Genomic DNA, 19,557 nt, shown 5'->3' with positions numbered 1-19,557 from the left:
CCCAGCCGAAGCACCGGAGAGTGAAGCCACCATACCAGGGACTCCTTTGTTCCCCATCTCAGCCGGATCTGTTTGTCCAAAGACTGCGGAGTCTTGTTCCATTTGGTCACAATCTCCCTTTGCAGGGATCTTGTAAGGAACTGTGCAAACAGAACCGACTTGAAGGTAGATACCATCAGGCCCAGCACCTGCATGCAAGTCCGGAGGGATGACCATTTGTTGGACAGCAGGAGTCGAATTGCAGCCTGCAATTTCTGGAGTTTGTTCAGAGGAAGGAGCACTCTGGCTATGGCCGAGTCCAGAGTCAGGCCCAAAAAGTCCAGCTTCGTGAACGGAACTAGGGCAGACTTCTGAAAATTCAGAATCCAGTCGAACTCCCGTAGAGTTCGTATTGTGATCTCAAGGTTCTCCACCAGAGAAGAAGGAAACTCCGCTCGCAGAAGGAGATCACCCACGTAGCCCAGTACCACGATCCCCCATTGGCGTAGCAAGGCTAGCACTATTGTGAAGACCCGAGGAGTGGAGGCGAGACCAAAGGGTAATGCCGCAAACTCATAGTGCTCCTCTCCCACAGCAAAGCAGAGAAAAAGCTGGTGATTGGCACATATTGGAATGTGATGATGGGCATCCTTGATATCTACAGAGGCGACCCGCACAAAACAGTTTAGCGTCTCTATGGTCATTTCAGAGAGGTCCGGGATTGGACACACTTTACCTTCCTTCCTGGGGACTGTGAAAAGGTTTGAGTAAAAACCCTGAAAACGTTCCAAAGTCAGAACCAGGACAATCACCCCTTGAAGGAACAGGTCTTGTACCACCCCATACAGACCCTGTAACCGGTCTGAGGACAGGCGGAGGTTGGAAGGAAAAAACCTTGCCAGTGGACAAGAGCGAAACTCGATCTTATACCCGGACTGAATGACTTTGTGAACCCACTTGTCTTGCACCAGGGAAGTCCACGGGTCCGGAAACCAGCGAAGACGTCCCCCCCACCCCCGATACGGTTGAGGGCTCACCTTGATGCAGATGGAGCCTTGTCCGTGGGTCTGGAGAAGTCCGCTCTAGGCTTGCCAGACCAGGATCGTTTGGATCCGCCAGAGGAGGCCCTGAAAGGCTTCAAATCCCTTGTCAGTCGACCCCGAGGGGCGAAACAACTTCTTATGAGCCGAGAAGGAAGGTCCACGTCTGCGACGAGGTTCTTTGCCCTTATAAGCCTGCAGAAGAAAGGTACTCTTCCCCCCTGTGAGACCTTTAATGATGTCATCCAGGGTAGCTCCAAACAGATGATCTCCTTGAAAGGGAAGATCAGTCAAGGCCTTTTTAAAAGTCTGGTCCGCAGACCAGCATTTGAGCCAAAAGACACAGCAAAGGACCACTGCCAAAACAGAGAGGCGAGCTATCAGGGGAGCCGCATCCAAAGAGGCATCACAGATAAACTGTAGCATCTCGACCAGCTGGTTGGCCAGCTCAGCAAAGGCAGGAGGGAGCTGTTCTCCCTACAGGTCACGATGTAGGAGCTTAGCCCACTCGGTCAGAGTTTGTGACACTAGGGCAATAGTAAATATCGGCCTCACTGCCGAACCAGCTAAGATGTACATAATGCGGGCCCCAGCCTTTGCCTTCCGGTCAGCCGGATCCTTAAATGGCCGTGGACTCTTCCACCGGAATTATGGTTGCCTTGTTTAATCTGGAAACTGGAGGGTCCATCACCGTTATTAGAGCCTACTTCTTAAGGAGGGACTTCCCATAGGAGTAACGCCTAGTAAAGCGCTTAAAAACCCCACGGGGACGCTTTGGTCACCCCCACTCTTTAGCGACAATTATGTCAAAATAAGCGGGGAAAGGAAACACATTTTCTGCTCTGGATCACCACAAGGTATACAGGGACCCAGAATAGGGGGACCAGGCCTCAGGACAGATCCAGGCAGGACAGTATTACTTTATAAATTACACTATTTTCTTTGTAAACTTTTTTGAAAACACTTTGAGAATAGGGTGCCAATACTGGTTTGGATCTGGACTCATACATAATTTAATTTGATTGTGTATATCAAGGTTTTTTTTTTTTTTTTTTATATATATATGCGCCAGATACATTCTTTACTATCTTTGCTACAATTCAGATTTTAAAGTAGAATTTCAGGTATAATTATTTTATACATGGTTACATTTGTCCAGCTTGGAGCACTGTAATTATGCATATACTATACCTGTGGGATCCCTGTAGAATAGGGGTCTCCAAACTTTCTAAATAAAAGGGCCAGATAACTATCCATTGTGGCCAGTGGGAGTAGAAAATGCCCCATCGTCAATGGGAGTAAAAATGCCTCAGGTTGGGTGATGAACGGGAGTAAAAAAATTGCATAGTATCTATTGTTCAATGGAAGAGGAAAAGTGATCCATCACTAGTGTCAGTGAGGGAAATAGTGACCCATTATTGCAGATGACACAAAATTGGCCAGGGTAATAACTGCACAGCATGAAGCAGATATCCTACAGAATGACCTGGACAAAATTACGGAGTGGGCAATGACATGGCAAATGAGGTTTAACGTGGAGAAGTGTAAGGTTTTGCACTTGGGGACTAAAAACATAAAAACACAATACACGTTAGGAGGGGAACCCTTGGGGGAATCAAAAATGGAGAAAGATCTGGGAGTCTTGGTTGATGATAGATTAGGCAACAGCATGCAATGTCAAGGGGCAGCTTCCAAAGCCAACAGAATATTAGCATGCATAAAGAAAGGGATGTATTCCAGAGATAAAACTATAATCCTTCCACTTTATAAAACTCTGGTCCGACCACATCTGGAGTATTCTGTCCAGTTCTGGTCGCCAGTCCTCAGGAGGGATGTGTTGGAGCTGGAGAAAGTCCAGAGAAGGGCAACTAAACTAATTAGGGGATTGGAGGACCTTGATTATGAGGAGCGTCTGCAATCGCTTGATTTATTCTCCCTGGAGAAGAGACGTCTGAGAGGGGACATGATAGCAATTTATAAATATCTTAACGGGGATCTCAGCTTAGAAAAAAAGCTGTTCATTCGAAGGAATTGCATGAGGACTCGAGGACATACAATGCGATTAGAGGAGAAGCGTTTTAACCTCAGGCAACGTGGGGGGTTCTTTACTGTTAGGGCTACAAGATTGTGGAATTGTCTACCACAAGAGGTGGTTTCTGCGGGTAGTATGGTGACTTTCAAAAGACTCTTAGACTTGCATCTCAAGGATCAGGAGATTAAAGGCTATGTTAGATGATTACAGTCACACACACCTACACAGGTTGAACTGGATGGACTATTGTCTTTATTCAACCTCACCTACTATGTAACTATGTAATTATTGGTGTCAGTGGGGAAAAAAAAGTGCACCATTGTTGGTGCTAGTGGGAGGAATAGTGCCCCATTGATGTTATCAGTGGAAGGAATAGTGCCCCATTGACGGTATTAGTATAAGGAATAGTGTCCCATTGATGGTATTAGTGGGAGGAATAGTGCCCCATTGACGGTATTAGTATAAGGAATAGTGTCCCATTGATGGTATAAGTGGAAGGCATAGTGCCCCATTAATGGTATTAGTGGACAGAATAGTGCCACATTGATGATATTAGTGGAAGGAATAGTGCCCCATTGATGGTTTTAGTGGGAGGAATAGTGCCCCATTGTTGGTATCATTTAAAGGAATAGTGTCCCATTGTAGGTGTCAGTGAAAGGAATAGTGCTCCATTGTTGGTATCAGTGGAAGAAATAGTGGCTTATATTAGTAGGAATAGTGCCCCAAGGTCCACTCAAAGGCAAGCAAAGGGCCGCATTTAGCCCACGGGCCACGGTTTGGAGACCACCGCTCTAAAAGCTGGAAATCACTGAAGTACATACTGCTACTCTGGTGATCTCCACTAACTTCCAGGTCCCGCGCCAAGAGGCTGCCCTGAGGCTTTCTGAACACAGGAGGTTGGCTGTTTGACATGGGTGCCATTCAGAGAATGCTTTGCATTCCCTGAATAAATGCAAAGCGTTCTTTGAATGTACAAGGTGGAGAGTATGACATCACCACTCCGTCTCCCTACCTTGCCCAATTACAGAACACTTTGCATTCATTGAGAAAATACTAAGCATTAACTGAATGGCACCTGTGCTGAGCGGCCAACCTCACAATGCAGCAGAGCAGCTGCTCAGCATGGGACCGTGAAGCTAGTGGAGATCACTGGATTAGTGGTGCCAAAGGCATTTCTAAATTCCATGGGGATCCCACAGGTATGGTACTATATGCATAGTATAAGTTTTAAGTATATGCATGTTAAGCTGTAACTTTGATTTACACTCTTCCTCACTGGTACACTTATTGATGGTGGGAGATGTTTTTTTTTTCCTCTGGTATGGTACTGTTGGAAATGTAATGAGGTTCTGATCTATACTTCCATTTTTTCTTCTTTCTAAAACCAGCATCTAGCTCCAGCATGGTCACTATTTTCTCTAATTGGCTATGGTGTGATGTTTCCTTCACTCACCGGTCATGAGACAGTTTCAGTTGCTGTGTCTGTTGTTCTTGGACGGAAATAAGCAGTTTTTTAAGGAGGTCACACTGCTGACTTAGGTGGAGGTCCCGGAGTTCCTGTTCTTCAGCGCTGTGTGTGCTAATCAAATCGGACCACTCCTTTGTATGCTGAGCCACAATATCTTTTACCTGGCAGGAAAAAAAATGCACTAACCGGTTAATCAAATACAGCCAGTACTAAACCTGTACTATAACTCCAGAGCCAACTGTTGGGAAATCAGTAACAGTTAGGTCGCCCAAAACATTTTTACAGTAATTCTTACAAAGTTTCATAGTTATTCAGCTGGAAAAGACCATCTGGTTCAAACATCAGAAAACCTCCTTACACACAATCCTTTACTCACAGTTGATCAAGAAGAAAGGAAAAAAATCCTACGAAGCATGGTCCAGTTTGCTCCAGTGGGAGAAAAAACATCCTTATTTATTCCCCAGAAGGCAATCAGAAACTCCCTGGATCAATAATCCCTAGTGTTATTACTTATAAATGTAAGTATCCAGTTATATTTTGTGCATTTTGGAATTAACCAGTTCTTGTTTAAAACAATCTACTGAGCTGACCAGAACCAGATCTTGAGGGAGACTATTCCACATTTTCACAGCTCTTACTGTGAAGAAGCCTTTTTTGTATGTGGAGGTTAAATCTCATTTACTCCAGACGTAAAGAGTGCCCCCTTGTCCTCTGTGATGACCTGAAAATGAATAACTCTACACCAAGTTTTCTATATGGACCCCTTATGTATTTATACTAGGGTGGCACCAATACTGGTATTGGTATCGGTGCCAATACTAGGCATTTTTGCGAGTATCGGTACTCTCATAAATGCGCCAATACCCAAAACTGATACTGGAAGCCGAACACCTCCTCCTGCCCTCCAGCAGTGGTAATCAGAGCAATGGTAGGGTCGCTTCCCGCTTAAGTCACTTCCGGGTCCTGCGTTCCATGCTGGTCCCGTCAGTTGTTCTCTGGGTGTCTTCATCTGTGCAATGTAAACAAGAAGAGGTTTGACTGCACTCCAGTGGATGGAGATAAAATGATCCTTTATTAAGATTGTAAATCCAACAAAACAAGAAAATCGAGCCACAAACAATTATGATTAAGCGATCTTGAATTGTAAAAAGCGTCAACTGTTTGTGTCTTGTTTTGTTGGATTTACAATCTTAATAAAGGATCATTTTATTTTCATCCACTGGAGTGCGGTCAAACCTCTTTTCGTTTATATTGAGATAATAAAGACCACGGACTGGACTTGCACCTAGTTGCTTGAGGGTTGTATTGTCCGCACCTGAAGCGGTTAATTTCCCTTCAGTGAACTGTCTCCATCTGTGGCTTCCCTCTGCTGGCCAGACGGGGTCTTTACTGCAGATCTACACTCAAAGCATCCATAATACATCCAGAAACCCATCCCTCCAGCACAACAGTGGTAAGAATATGCCCAAATCTAGGGGGGTACTGGGGATGGGTGGGCTCCCCCCTTCCAAGCCCTCCGCCACCCCTGACAAATACTGGCAGTCTCCCATTTTGAGCACAATGCTAAGAGCTCCTCCTCCCCATCCCATTCCCTTTCGGCTACTATGTGCACAGTATATAGCTAGCTACTGTCACTAATTGCCATTCCTACCATGGAATTTCACATGTCAGAGCTGCAACCAGTAGCTAGCTATACACTGTGCACATTGTAGCTGTAAGGGAATGGGAATTAAGCTCCAGTGTGTGCTGTGTGGGGAGCAGGAGCTCTGCCTGAGTTCAGGCTGTGTACAATGCAGGGATGGGGGACAGAGCTCTGCCCAGTGACTCACTGTGCCCTCCTACCCCCCTCCCCCATATACCTCCCAAACCAACCCCCTGCCTACTCTTTCTAGACGATAGGTAATTGGTATCGGCGAGTACTTGCAAAAAAAGTATTGTTACTCAAACTTACTGTAAAATAAGTTGTATCGGTGCATCCCTAATTTATACATGGTGATGATATCCCCCTTGTGTATTATACATGGTGATCATATTCCCCTTGTGTATTATACATGGTGATCATATCCCCCTTGTGTATTATACATGGTGATCATATTCCCCTTGTGTATTATACATGGTGATCATATTCCCCTTGTGTATTATACATGGTGATCATATCCCCCCTTGTGTATTATACATGGTGATCATATCCCCCCTTGTGTATTATACATGGTGATCATATTCCTCTTGTGTATTATACATGGTGATCATATCCCCCCTTGTGTATTATACATGGTGATCATATCCCCCTTGTGTATGATACAGTGATCATATCCCCTTGTGTTTTATAAATGGTGATCAAATCCTCCTATGTATTATACATAGTGATCATATTCCCCTGGCTATTATACATGGTGATCATATCCTCATTGTGTATTATACATAGTGATCATATCTCCCTTGTGTATTATAAATGGTGATCATATCCCCCTTGTGTATTATACATGGTGATCATATCCCCCTTGTGTATTATACAGTGATCATATCCCCTTGTGTTTTATAAATGGTGATCATATCCTCCTATGTATTATACATAGTGATCAAATACCCATAATGTATTATACATAGTGATCATATTCCCCTGGCTATTATACATGGTGATCATATCCTCATTGTGTATTATACATAGTGATCATATCCCCCTTGTGTATTATACATGGTGATCATATCCCCCTTGTGTATTATACATGGTGATCATAACCCCCTTGTGTATTATACATAGTGATCATATCCCCCTTGTGTATTATAAATGGTGATCATAACCCCCTTGTGTATTATACATGGTGATCATATTCCTCTTGTGTATTATACATGGTGATCATAACCCCCTTGTGTATTATACATGGTGATCATAACCCCCTTGTGTAATATACATAGTGATCATAACCCCCTTGTGTATTATACATGGTAATCATATTCCCCTTGTGTATTATACATAGTGATCATATCCCCTTGTGAATTATACATGGTGATCATATCCCCCTTGTATATTATACATGGTGATCATATTCCCCTTGTATATTATACATGGTGATCATATTCCCCGTGTGTAATATACATGGTTATCATATTCCCCTTGTGTAATATACATGGTGATCATATTCCCCTTGTGTAATATACATGGTTATCATATTGCCCCCTCCCCATCCACCCCAACAGTGTCTCTAAGATTGGGTTACATACAAACCTTTTGGCAAAAGTTCCAGAATAATAAAATTCTCTCTAAAACGAGATTCAAGATTATATCTACAGTAAATAATCAAACCCCTATAGATTTAGAATTTATTGCAGCAGCGCTAGAAAAATCAGAAGAAAATATGAGTTACTGTAATTTAAAATCGCACATCGACAAAAAGTCTATTTAAAGCTTTATATTTTTTTCATTCTTGCTCTGTTTCTTTATCTCACTCTCTCTCTCTCTCTCTCTCTCTCTCTCAATCACTCTTTCCTTCTGCTTCTTTCTCTTTCTTCTTCAATCCCTTTTTGTGCTTTCTTTTTTTCTTTGCTTCTCTTGTGCTTCATCTCTCTCTTTTTATCACTCTATTTCATTGTATCTATTTTCTTTCTTTCTCTTTCTTTATTACCTTCCTTTCTTTCTATTTCTTTCTTTCCTTGTCTTTCACTCCATCTTTCTCTTTTTATCGCTCTATTTAATTGTATCTTTTTTCTTTCTCTTGTGCTCCATTTCTCTCTTTTTATCACTTTGTCATTCTATTATTTATTTTTCTTTCTTTCTTTTTTACTTTCTCTTGTGCTCCATTTGTCTCTTTTTATCGCTCTATTTCATTGTATTTATTTTTCTTTCTTTCATTTTCTCTTTCTTTCATTTTCTCTTTCTTTCTTTCTTTCTTTCATTTTCTCTTTCTTTCTTTCTTTTTCTTTCTTTCTTTTATTTTCTCTTTCTTTCTTTCTTTCTTTTATTTTCTCTTTCTTTCTTTCTTTTATTTTCTCTTTCTTTCTTTCTTTCTTTCTTTCTTTCTTTCTTTCTTTCTTTCTTTCTTTCTTTCTTTCTTATCTATCTATGTATCTATGTATGTATCTATCTATTTATCTATGTACTGTATGTATGTATGTATGTATGTATGTATGTATGTATGTATGTATGTATGTATGTATCTATCTATCTATCTATCTATCTATCTATCTATCTATCTATCTATCTATCTATCTATCTATCTATCTATCTATCTATCTCTTATTGATCTATTTCATTGTATATTTATTTCTTTCTCAAATACAGTTGCTATGATATGCAAGAACTTCATAAAAAAAAATGTATTTTACCTCCCTTGAATCAGCCAAATAATTTCTGTCTCACACGCTCCACCTCCCAGACACTGCAGCTCCCAGTGGAAGGCTTTCTGCTGCAAGGCCAGTCCAGCCAATCCAAAATGCAATGGGCAGACCTAGGTGTGGCCAGCCTCTCATCTCACTGTGTAGTGCAAGTAGACACAGCCATGAGGGACAACTCTGCTCTGTAAGAACTCTGTTGAGCAGTATGGCAGAACAGTGACTTAGTGGTTAGCCCTTCTGTTTTCCAGCACTAGGGTCCTTGGCTGGAATGCCAACCATGATACTACTTGCATGGAGCTTGCATGCTCCCCCTATGCTTGTATAGGTTTCCTTTGGGTACTTCAGTTTCCTCCCACACTCCAAAGATATGCTAGTAAGTTAAGTGGGCCTAGCACATGTATGTGTGATAGGAACTTTAGATTGTAACCTCCTTGAGGTCAGGGACTGATGTAAGTGTATAATATGTAATGTGCTGCATAAATCGTTGGTGCTATATAAATATCTATAAAAAATAAATAATACAAATACTCTCTGTTGATACATTTATTCAATGCAGCCTGGAGCATGCATCATTCTTAAATGGAAGGTTCCACCTCCCATCCAAGTTATGTGGTTTCTAAAAGTTTAGGAATTGCACATTACGGGAAATCTCATCACCATGCATAATCATCAAGGTGAGGGGTTCAGGAGGACTGGAGAGGTTCTATTGGGAAGATTTTACCTTCTCCCCTTACTATAGGAACATCCCCTAAGAGGTTCTTCAGTGGGAATGCATGAGTCTAGGTCTTCTACATCAGTGGTCCTCAACCCTGGTCCTCAGGGCCCACTAACAGGCCAGATTTTAAGTATTTCCTTGGGGAGATGCAGACTAGAAAACTGCAATCACTGAGCAGCAAATGAGATTACCTGTGATCTAATTTAGTTATCTTGCAAACCTGGCCTGTTAGTGGGCCCCCGAGGACCGGAGTTGAGGACCACTGTTCTACATGACCACTGTGAAATATACTATTGTACTGTTCTGTCTTCCTTTTAACCAGGGGTCTCCAAACTACGGCCCATGGGCCACATTTGGCCTGCTACAAGATTTTATCTGTTCCACAGCTTGGGTAAGTGGGATGTCCTCAGACTCAATTCAGAAGTTCGGGAATCACATCAGTTGGTCTCTGCTTCTGATGGAGACCCCAATGTAGGGGGGAACTCTGATGGGGACCCGGATGTAAGGGGGGATTCTGATGGGGACCCTGATGTAAGGGGGAACTCTGATATATAAGGGGGGTTCTGAAGTGCTGGGAAAGGGGGGGGGGTTCTGATGAGAAAGGTGCACTCGGATGTGATGGGGGCTTCTGATGAAGAAAGGGGGACTCTGATGTGATGGGGATGCTTGTGGTATGAAAGGGGAACTTCTGATGTGATGGGGAGGCCTTTTTCCTATGAAGTTCATTCTTGGGACATGTGCATTCATTTAATTTTTTTCATTCATTTATAAAACTGATTTTTTTTTTTGGCCCACCAATATTTGTAAAATACATGATGTGGCCCTCATACTGAAATGTTTGGAGACCGCTGCTCTTTACCAAAAAATAATTTGACCAAAAAAAAAAAAATTATTAAAAAAATAGAACATACTGTAAATAAATACATTCTAATTTTATGAGATGCACCTGTACATGTAAAACTTATGTAGGGAGATTTGTTTCATCTCTGTGTATAATCTGAGGCTGTTCACTTCATAGGGTATAGGGGAGGATTTACAAACACTTTAGAAACCCATCTTTGTTAGCGTATATTCAGCATGAAAAAAAAAAATGTTCAAAGTTTTGGGCCCCTAAATCAGGCAAAAGTGAGATAACACTGCATGTTTTTTTGAAATGCTGATCATATGTTGGTGAAATTACAGGTTTATTTCAAGATAAATGTGCTGTTGATGTATTTTGTTCTATCTGCCCAACAGGGACACAAGGAAATAAAGACCTGCCAGTGGCTCTAAGATTTCTCCTCTCCAACAAAAATTAAATGTTTTGGCTGCAGTTGGCTATACTCATGTTTATACTGACTTTTCAAAACTATCATTCTAGTAATTGAAGCAAGATCCGGTGGACATGACCAATCAGTATTTCCCAATTTTCTCCCTAGAAGCCCCAACTGGAAATGGCTTTGTGCTGTTCTTTCTTGGCTTTTAACTTACCTGTAGGCGCCATTAACCCTTTTTCACTTAATCAGAAAACTTCCCTTCGGAATGAATCACAACTTGTCTTTCAGAAACTTCTCTTAACGAGCACAATGTTTTTTGTTATTTGTATGGAAAAAACTCTAAGTTAATTATGAAGCCAGCACAGTCCCACTCACAACTCCTACACTCTGTCTGCTCCGTGTTCCGTGTGAGCAACCAGGGGGTACAGCCATCTCTCAGCCAATAATTTTGTAATTCAGCTTTATTATTTACAGTAACAAGTAGCTCCATAAATTTAGATTAATACAGGAAGTAATTTTATCCTCTGATATGTCACTGGAGATACAAAATAAGCATCTCTCCACTGGCTACCACCTGGCCAAGCTATACAATTCATAACATAGAAACACAGAAGAGATAGGGCATAAAAAAGATGGTGGTGGGCAGGGATAGGATTGGTGGTGGTGAGAGGGATGGGATCAGTGGCAGAGGGGTGGTGGTGGGGGATGAAATCAGTGGCAGAGGATTGGGATCAGTGACAGAGGGATGGGATCAGTGGCAAAGGGATGGGATCAGTAGCAGAGGGATGGGATCAGTAGCAGAGGGATGGGATCAGTGGCAGAGGGATGAGTGGAGGGATGGGATCAGTGGCAGAGGGATGGTGGGAGGGATGGGATCAGTGGCAGAGGGATGGTGGGAGGGATGGGATCAGTGGCAGAGGGATGGTGGTGGAGGGATGGGATCAGTGGCAGAGGAATGGTTGGAGGGATGGGATCAGTGGCAGAGGGATGGTGGGAGTGATGGGATCAGTGGCAGAGGAATGGGATCAGTAGCAGAGAAATGGTGGAGGGATGGGATCAGTGGCAGAGGGATGGTGGGAGGGATGGGATCGGTGGCAGAGGAATGGTGGATGGATGGGATCAGTGGCAGAGGGAGGGGATCAGTGGCAGAGGGATGGTGGGAGGGATGGGATTAGTGGCGTAGGAATGGTGGGGGGATGGGATCAGTGGAAGAGGGATGGTGGGAGGGATGGGATTAGTGGCAGAGGAATGGTGGGGGGATGGGATCAGTGGCAGAGGGATGGTGAGAGGGATGGGATTAGTGTCAAGGAGATGGTGGGAGGGATGGGATCAGTGGCAGAGGGATGGTGGGAGGGATGGGATTAGTGGCAGAGGGATAGTGGGAAGGAATAGGATCAGTGGCAGAGGAATGGTAGAGGGATGTGATCTGTGGCAGAGGGATGGTGGGAGTGATTAAATTAGTGGCAGAGGAATGGTGGAGGAGTGGGATCACTGACAGAGGGATGGGATCAATGGCAGTGGGATGGTGGGAAGGATGGGGTTAGTGGCAGAGGAATGGTGGAGGGATGGGATCAGTGGCAGGGGAATGGTGGAGGGTTGGGATCAGTGGCAGAGGAATGGTGGGAGGGATGGGATTAGCAGCAGGGGAATTGTGGAGGGAAAGGATCAGTGGCAGAGGGATGCTATGAGGGATGGGATAAGTGTCAGAGGAATGGTGGAGGGATGGGATCAGTGGCAGAGAAATGGTGGAGGGATGGAATCAGTGGCAGAGGGATGGTGGGAGTAATGGGATCAGTGGCAGAGGGATGGTGGAGGGATATTATCAGTGGCAGAGGGATGGTGGCAGTAATAGGATTAGTGGCAGAGGAATAGAGGAGGGAATGGGATCAGTAGCAGAGGGATGGTGGGAGGGATGGAATCAGTGATGGAGGGATGGTGGGGGGATGGGATCAGTGGCAGAGGGATGGTGGGAGGGATAGGATCAGTGGCAGAGGGATGGTGGGAGGGATAGGATCAGTGGCAGAGAGATGGTGGGAGGGATGGGATCAGTGACAGAGGGATGGGATCAGTGGCAGAGGGATGGTGGGAGGGATGGGATCAGTGGCAGAGGGATGGTGGGAGGGATGGGATCAGTGGCAGAGGGATGGTGGTGGAGGGATAGGATTAGTGGCAGAGTAATAGTGGGAAGGAATAGGATCAGTGGCAGAGGAATGGTAGAGGGATGTGATCTGTGGCAGAGGGATGGTGGGAGTGATTAAATTAGTGGCAGAGGAATGGTGGAGGAGTGGGATCACTGACAGAGGGATGGGATCAATGGCAGTGGGATGGTGGGAAGGATGGGGTTAGTGGCAGAGGAATGGTGGAGGGATGGGATCACTGGCAGGGGAATGGTGGAGGGATGGGATCAGTGGCAGAGGAATGGTGGGAGGGATGAGATTAGCGGCAGGGGAATTGTGGAGGGAAAGGATCAGTGGCAGAGGGATGCTATGAGGGATGGGATAAGTGTCAGAGGAATGGTGGAGGGATGGGATCAGTGGCAGAGAAATGGTGGAGGGATGGAATCAGTGGCAGAGGGATGGTGGGAGTGATGGGATCAGTGGCAGAGGGATGGTGGAGGGATATTATCAGTGGCAGAGGGATGGTGGCAGTAATAGGATTAGTGGCAGAGGAATAGAGGAGGGAATGGGATCAGTAGCAGAGGGATGGTGGGAGGGATGGAATCAGTGATGGAGGGATGGTGGGGGGATGGGATCAGTGGCAGAGGGATGGTGGGAGGGATAGGATCAGTGGCAGAGGGATGGTGGGAGGGATGGGATCAGTGACAGAGGGATGGGATCAGTGGCAGAGGGATGGTGGGAGGGATGGGATCAGTGGCAGAGGGATGGTGGTGGAGGGATAGGATCAGTGGCAGAGGGATGGTGGGAGGGATGGAATCAGTGGCAGAGGGATGGTGGTGGAGGGATAGGATCAGGGGCAGAGGGATGGTGGGAGGGACTGGATCAATAATCCTCCTCCCTCCAGTAATGGCTCTCCCGGCATGGGGACTCTGTCTTCACATCTCCTCTTCACGCAGGGGTGAGAGTTCCTCCCCATTTACTCTAGTACCCCATCAGCTGATCAGCTGACTTTCTCCTCCACTCCAATTTCCTTCTCCCAACATGGATCTGCATGGAGGAATGGGTGAAGCGCTGTGCCAGTAGCAGTAAGTGCTGTCTGTAATGATGTCTGTAACTAGCGGCGGCCTCCCTCCCACACCCCCCACAAGGTACCACTATGTCGGGGACATAATGTCCTGATTAGTGACTAGAAGCGGCGGTGGCTGCACATGGGCCCCCCCACAGTGGCGGAACACCAGGGCCCAGTCCCAAGTGCAACTACTGCAACCCTGATAGTTACGCCACTGCGTTTCACACAATAAGAATGTGCTTAATCATTACATGGGTATGCCCAACTGATGTCTCCTAAATAGATCCACCCCCAACTCCAGCAGGTGTTTAGAGGGTGGTAATAAGAGGCAACCGGCTACCTTGACCAGTGTATAAAGACATATACAAACATCAATCACCTCTTATAAGTAGTAATAATTCCCATAGACACACTCCTAAACGTTATGAGTTGAAGCTGTTATAGCTGCAAAGGGTGGGCCAACTCAATATTGAACCCTACGGACTAAGACTGGGATGCCATTAAAGGTCATGTGCCATTAAAGGTCATGTGCATGTAAAAGCAGGCGTCCCAATACCTTTGGCAAAATAGCGTGTGTGTGCCCGTGCAATGGCCAAGGGGTGCTGGGGTCAGTGGGGTGAGCTGAAGGGTCTATTGATGCTGGCTGCTGGGGGATCTATTGTTGCTGGGGTGAATCTATTGTTGCTGGAGGGCATTTTGTTGTGGGTGGGGCTATTGTTGCAGTGGAGGATTTATTGTTGTTTGGGGGGAACTATTGTTTCTAGGGGGCTATTGTTGTTGGGGAGGGTCTATTGTTGCAGGGGAGGATTTATTAGGGGAGGGCGATTGTTGCAGGGGAAGATTTATTGTTGCTGAGGGGATCTATTGTTGGGGGGGGTCTATTGTTGCTGATTCCAGGGGATCTATTTTACTACTTATCTAGTTATCATTAACAAACTCCATACAAATTATCTAGAACCACAACATGATACTTGGTGCTGTATTCTCTAAAAGGGGGGTACTGGTGGGTGGTACAGAGTGGAACCAAAGGACAGCGCTCAGAGGTGGGTAGGGGGTGGAGACAAGGGGTGACTCGGAAGAGGGGAGTACCTGCATCTATTCTCAGAGAAAAAAAAGCCCTGTATATATATATATATATATATATATATATATATATATATATATATATATTATATATATATCAAATAACATTGTTTACATTTTATTTGATATATTTCCTTTTTTTTTTTTTTCTTGTTCAAATATCTTATTGAAAAAAGGGTTCCAGTACAGGGGTGCAGGTAATATTGCAATAGGTACATGTTTATAACAAGTTTGATATATTTTCTTTTTTTTAAATAAACGATTAACAACATACAAAGTCATTCACAGCTCTGTCCTGAGCTACATCACCTCGGCACAAAACACCAACCAAGCCATTCTTCTCTCCTCCAATCAGACACAGTCACTGTTCAGGTCTTCAGACAGCTGTGGGCACTGCATCTGTCCAAATACAATACCCGGCAGTGCAGATTCCTCCATCCATACCGTTTAGCATTGAATCTATGCTGGGCTATAAATAATGCAATCATCTTAATCCCGATGTCTGTGTAGAGGCTTTCCTGATTTCGTGATTGTAACTGCGTGTATACAGATTGTCCTACACAGCTCAACCCCCTGTTACCGTTTACTAATAATGCTCTTATCAAAGCTCTGCTCCAAACCCCCTTCTCCATTCTGCAGCTCCATGTCTCCCCATGACTTCTGATCATTACACACAGAGTCTGGAACTGCTGCCTGCTATTCAGGGCTAAGAGAGTGGAAACTGTCAGCTTGTATGGTGAATGATTGCAAATGGAGAAGAGCACTTTCATTAGCAAAAACACAAGCTGACAACAGCACACACCGGCTACTACCCTATTCTCTATTAGACAAATGTAGTAGCCGGTGTGTACTGTTGTCAGCTTGTGTTTTTGTTAATGAAATTGCTCCTCTCCAGTTGCAATCATTCACAAGTAGACAGTTTACACCAGGCATGTCCAACCTGCGGCCCGGGGGCCGCATGCGGCCCAGAACCGCAGGCAATGCGGCCCACTGACCCCTGACAATTTTATTTTTTGCTGTGGAGGAAGGAAGTCGGGTCGGGGGCATGGCCACAACGGCTTCCAACTAACGGTAGGCAGGCGCTGCCTCGGAAGGGAGGGGGGGTGGAGGCGAGCATGTGCAGTGTTTCTGACTCCTACCATCATGACCACTTCAAATCACTGAAGTGGTCATGGTGGTTAGAGTGTTCCTTTAATATCTCTCAGAACAAGTAAACCTCTGTATACTGATTCCATTTCATTTGATCATCCTCTAGTTGTGTTAAATTAGTGCGGGGGGGGGGGGGGGCGCGGCGGCATTTTATTACTTATGTACCTTAACTATAGTATATATTTTATATGCGGACCGAGAAAAGTTCTCTACACTCAATGTGGCCCAGAGAAGCCAAAAGGTTGGACACCCATGGTTTACACTCAATGTTCCCCTGAATAGCAGGTGGTGGATGGCAGTTCTGGACTGTGAGGACCAAACAGGAGAGATGAGGAGATAGTACTGCACTGTAAAGCAGTTTTTTGTCACCAATTACAATGCAGAGCCCATAGAATGCCCAATCACATGCTAGAAAAATAAAAATAAAAACTCTATTTTTGCTTGCACATGATTGGATGATGGAAGTTGGCAAAGCTTCACCTCATTCAAAAAGCGAAGACAAAATTTCCTTGCACAGTGGACAGCCTGTTTGCCTTTAGGAAATCAAACCTGTAGTGCTGCAAACAGATTGTGCTTTAATGTTCCTCTCTAAAATGCTGGTCTATAAGTTTTCCTTTGATCAGCTAATGTTCAGCAAAGACTGCACACACGGTCCACCACTAGAGGGAGTAATTACAAACCAGTACAAGAAATACAAGCACTAAAATATGGAACAGCAAGCACGCCAACATGTGAACGTCACATGAAAACTACCACCTTGCTGCAACAGAAACAAGAACGTGTACTCACTGAAGATAAGCTATGAATTATTTTATAACTAAACGATAATTCCTATTCTAGGCACATCGATTCAATGCCATTTCCATAAAAGAGGTTTAGTTGACATGCATTTAAATATGCATGTAGTGTTGGTGACATTTAACAGATGCAAGCAGAACGGCACGTAATCGGTGGAGGTGTGAAAGGTTAATACAGAGACGGATTTAAAAAAATCCCTGCGATTCACAAAAAGCCATAATTAAAGTAAAATTGGGACAAGGTTCAAAATGGTTAACAGATAAAGTAGGATGAGCCATCATAGGGGCCCTAGATCTTAACTGATCTAAAATCCTACAGCTTAACACTGAACATGGGAACATTTCAACTGCCATATATGTGGACTGTGTAATGTAACGAGAACTGAAATTGAAGCGCCACATCACTGCTAAAAGGTCCAGATACAACTTTATTCCATTAAAAGTGAGGAGTACACTCCAAAAAGTAGGCAACGCGTTTCCAGGGTCCGAGAGTGCCCCCTTCATCGGGGCTTGATTTAACAAAGCAGAAGTAAACTTGGCCTACAATGGTATTTTTTCCAATGTGAATTTTACACACAGGCCTTTTCAGGAGCTTGTTTGGCACCAAAGGCCTGTGCTCATATTTCACTCTCGGACCCCCGAAATATACTGGCTACTTCTTGAATTGTACCCCTGACTTTTCATGGAATAAAATTGTATGTGGACCTTATGTGGTGCTTAGATTTCAATTTGTTACAATACACTACAACACAACTAGTACAACTGTAAACCAGGGCCGGATTAAGAGCATCATGGGCTTGTTGCTGAGGATTTTGAAGGGCCTTAAGGGCCGTGCCTTGGCATGCACCCAGAGGAGGAAGGGTGCAGCCATGCATGCCTAATTCAACATGGGATGCTGTCTCTGAAGCCCATAAACACATCCATACATCGGCAACTGTCCCTTCTTGTACGGCCTTCGTGCTGTGTGGGGAGGTTCTGAGGGTGCTGCCTGGGGAAGCGAGCATAGAAGCCAGACTTCTGTGTTTACAAGTGACAGAAGAGCGGTAACAGTGAATATGGCCAACCCGGGGCCTATATTAAGGTAGGGGCCTGGAGCTGCAGCTCCAATAGCCCCTATGTTAATCTGGCCCTGCTGTAAACAAAGGAATGGCAGCAATAGAAAATTCTGAAAAAAAACAGCCTTCGGGTCTGGTATGGATATTAAGGGGAACTACAAGCCAAAATAAAAAAAAAAATAGCGTGGGGTCCCCCCCCAAAATCTAAACCAGACCCTTACGTGAGCATGCAGTCCGGCAGGCCAGGAAAGGGGGAGGCCAAGCGTGAGTGCCTCCCTTCTGAACCGTAACAGGCCACATGCCTTCAACATGGGGTGGGGGGCGGGCAGAGCCCATGTTGATGGGGACAAGGCTCTCTTTCCCACAACCCTGGGCGGTGGTGGTGTGGGTCTGTGGGCAGGGGGCTTATTGGAATCTGTAAGCCCCCTTTACAAGGGGGCCCCCAGATCCCACCCCCCCCCCCCATGTGGATGAGCATGGCCTACTCATTCACCAAAAAAATTAAAAAGTGAAACTTAAAAAAAAAAGTGAAACACTACACAAGTTTTTGACAATCCTTTATTAAAAATAAAATGTCCCCCTGCGTAGATCCATCATCAATCACACCAACTGCCTGCTCCTCCATCCGACATTTCTTAAATAGCTAAGGGAGGAGTCACCCGATAATGTCAACGGGTGACACCGCCCCTTGTGACATCATTGAACTAGCATGTCCCGGCTGATGATGTCACAAGGGGGCAGGGTCACTCGCTGATGTCATCAAGTGACTCCGCCCTTAGCTAATAAGGTAATCTCAGATGGAGGAGCAGGCAGTCGGGCAGGATAATTTTGACAAAGCCGGAGGGTTTTTTTTACTTTATTTTTTCGGTTCCAGCGGTGCGGTGGGTGATGTGATTGACAATGGATCCACACCAGGGGACATTGTTTTTTATTTTTCATTTTTTTAACAAAGGAATTGTCAAAAATTTGTGTTGTGTCTTTATTCACTTTTTTGGTGAATGGGTAGGGGTTCTATGTACCCCATACTCATTCACATGGGGGGATCTGGGGGCCCCATTGTTAAAGAGGGTTTCCAGATTTCGATAAGCCCCCGCCCGCAGACCCCCACAACCACAGCACTAGGTTGAGGGGAAGAAGCCCTTGACCCTCTGCCCCAAAGCACCCCCCTATGTTGAGGACAAGTGGCCTGATATGGTTTAGGAGGGGGGCGCTCACTCATCCCCCCCCTTTCCTGGCCTGCTTGCTCGGATAAGGGGCTGGTATGGATTTTGGGGGGAACCCCACGCCATTTTTTAAAAACTTTGGAGTGGTGTTTTCCTAAAATCCATACCAGACCCGAACGGCCTGGTATGGATTTGGAGGGATTCCACGCTGTTTTTTTTCCTGAATTTTCTAGTTCCGACATTCTTTTGTTAACATTTCAGCTCTCAGAGGGGAAGCCCGCTGACAGCTGATGAGTCATCAG

General features: G+C 44.8%; 1 protein-coding gene across 7 annotated transcripts in view; it reads right to left on the bottom strand.

Annotated features, from left to right (window-relative positions):
• The window catches only part of PLCB4 (phospholipase C beta 4), a 608,938-nt gene that overhangs the window by 31,583 nt on the left and 557,798 nt on the right, over positions 1–19,557 (bottom strand). For all 7 annotated transcript variants that reach the window (XM_082250179.1, XM_082250184.1, XM_082250183.1 and 4 more), the window contains one exon: positions 4,505–4,680. In XM_082250179.1, the coding sequence (XP_082106305.1) occupies positions 4,505–4,680 (176 nt within the window). The remainder of the gene's footprint in view (positions 1–4,504; positions 4,681–19,557) is intronic.

The sequence above is a fragment of the Pelophylax lessonae genome, assembly GCF_965119305.1.
Source record: "Pelophylax lessonae genome assembly, chromosome: 3".
Taxonomy (NCBI): domain Eukaryota; kingdom Metazoa; phylum Chordata; class Amphibia; order Anura; family Ranidae; genus Pelophylax; species Pelophylax lessonae.
Note: the sequence above shows the minus strand (reverse complement) of the source record. Positions and strands in the feature narration are given on the sequence as shown.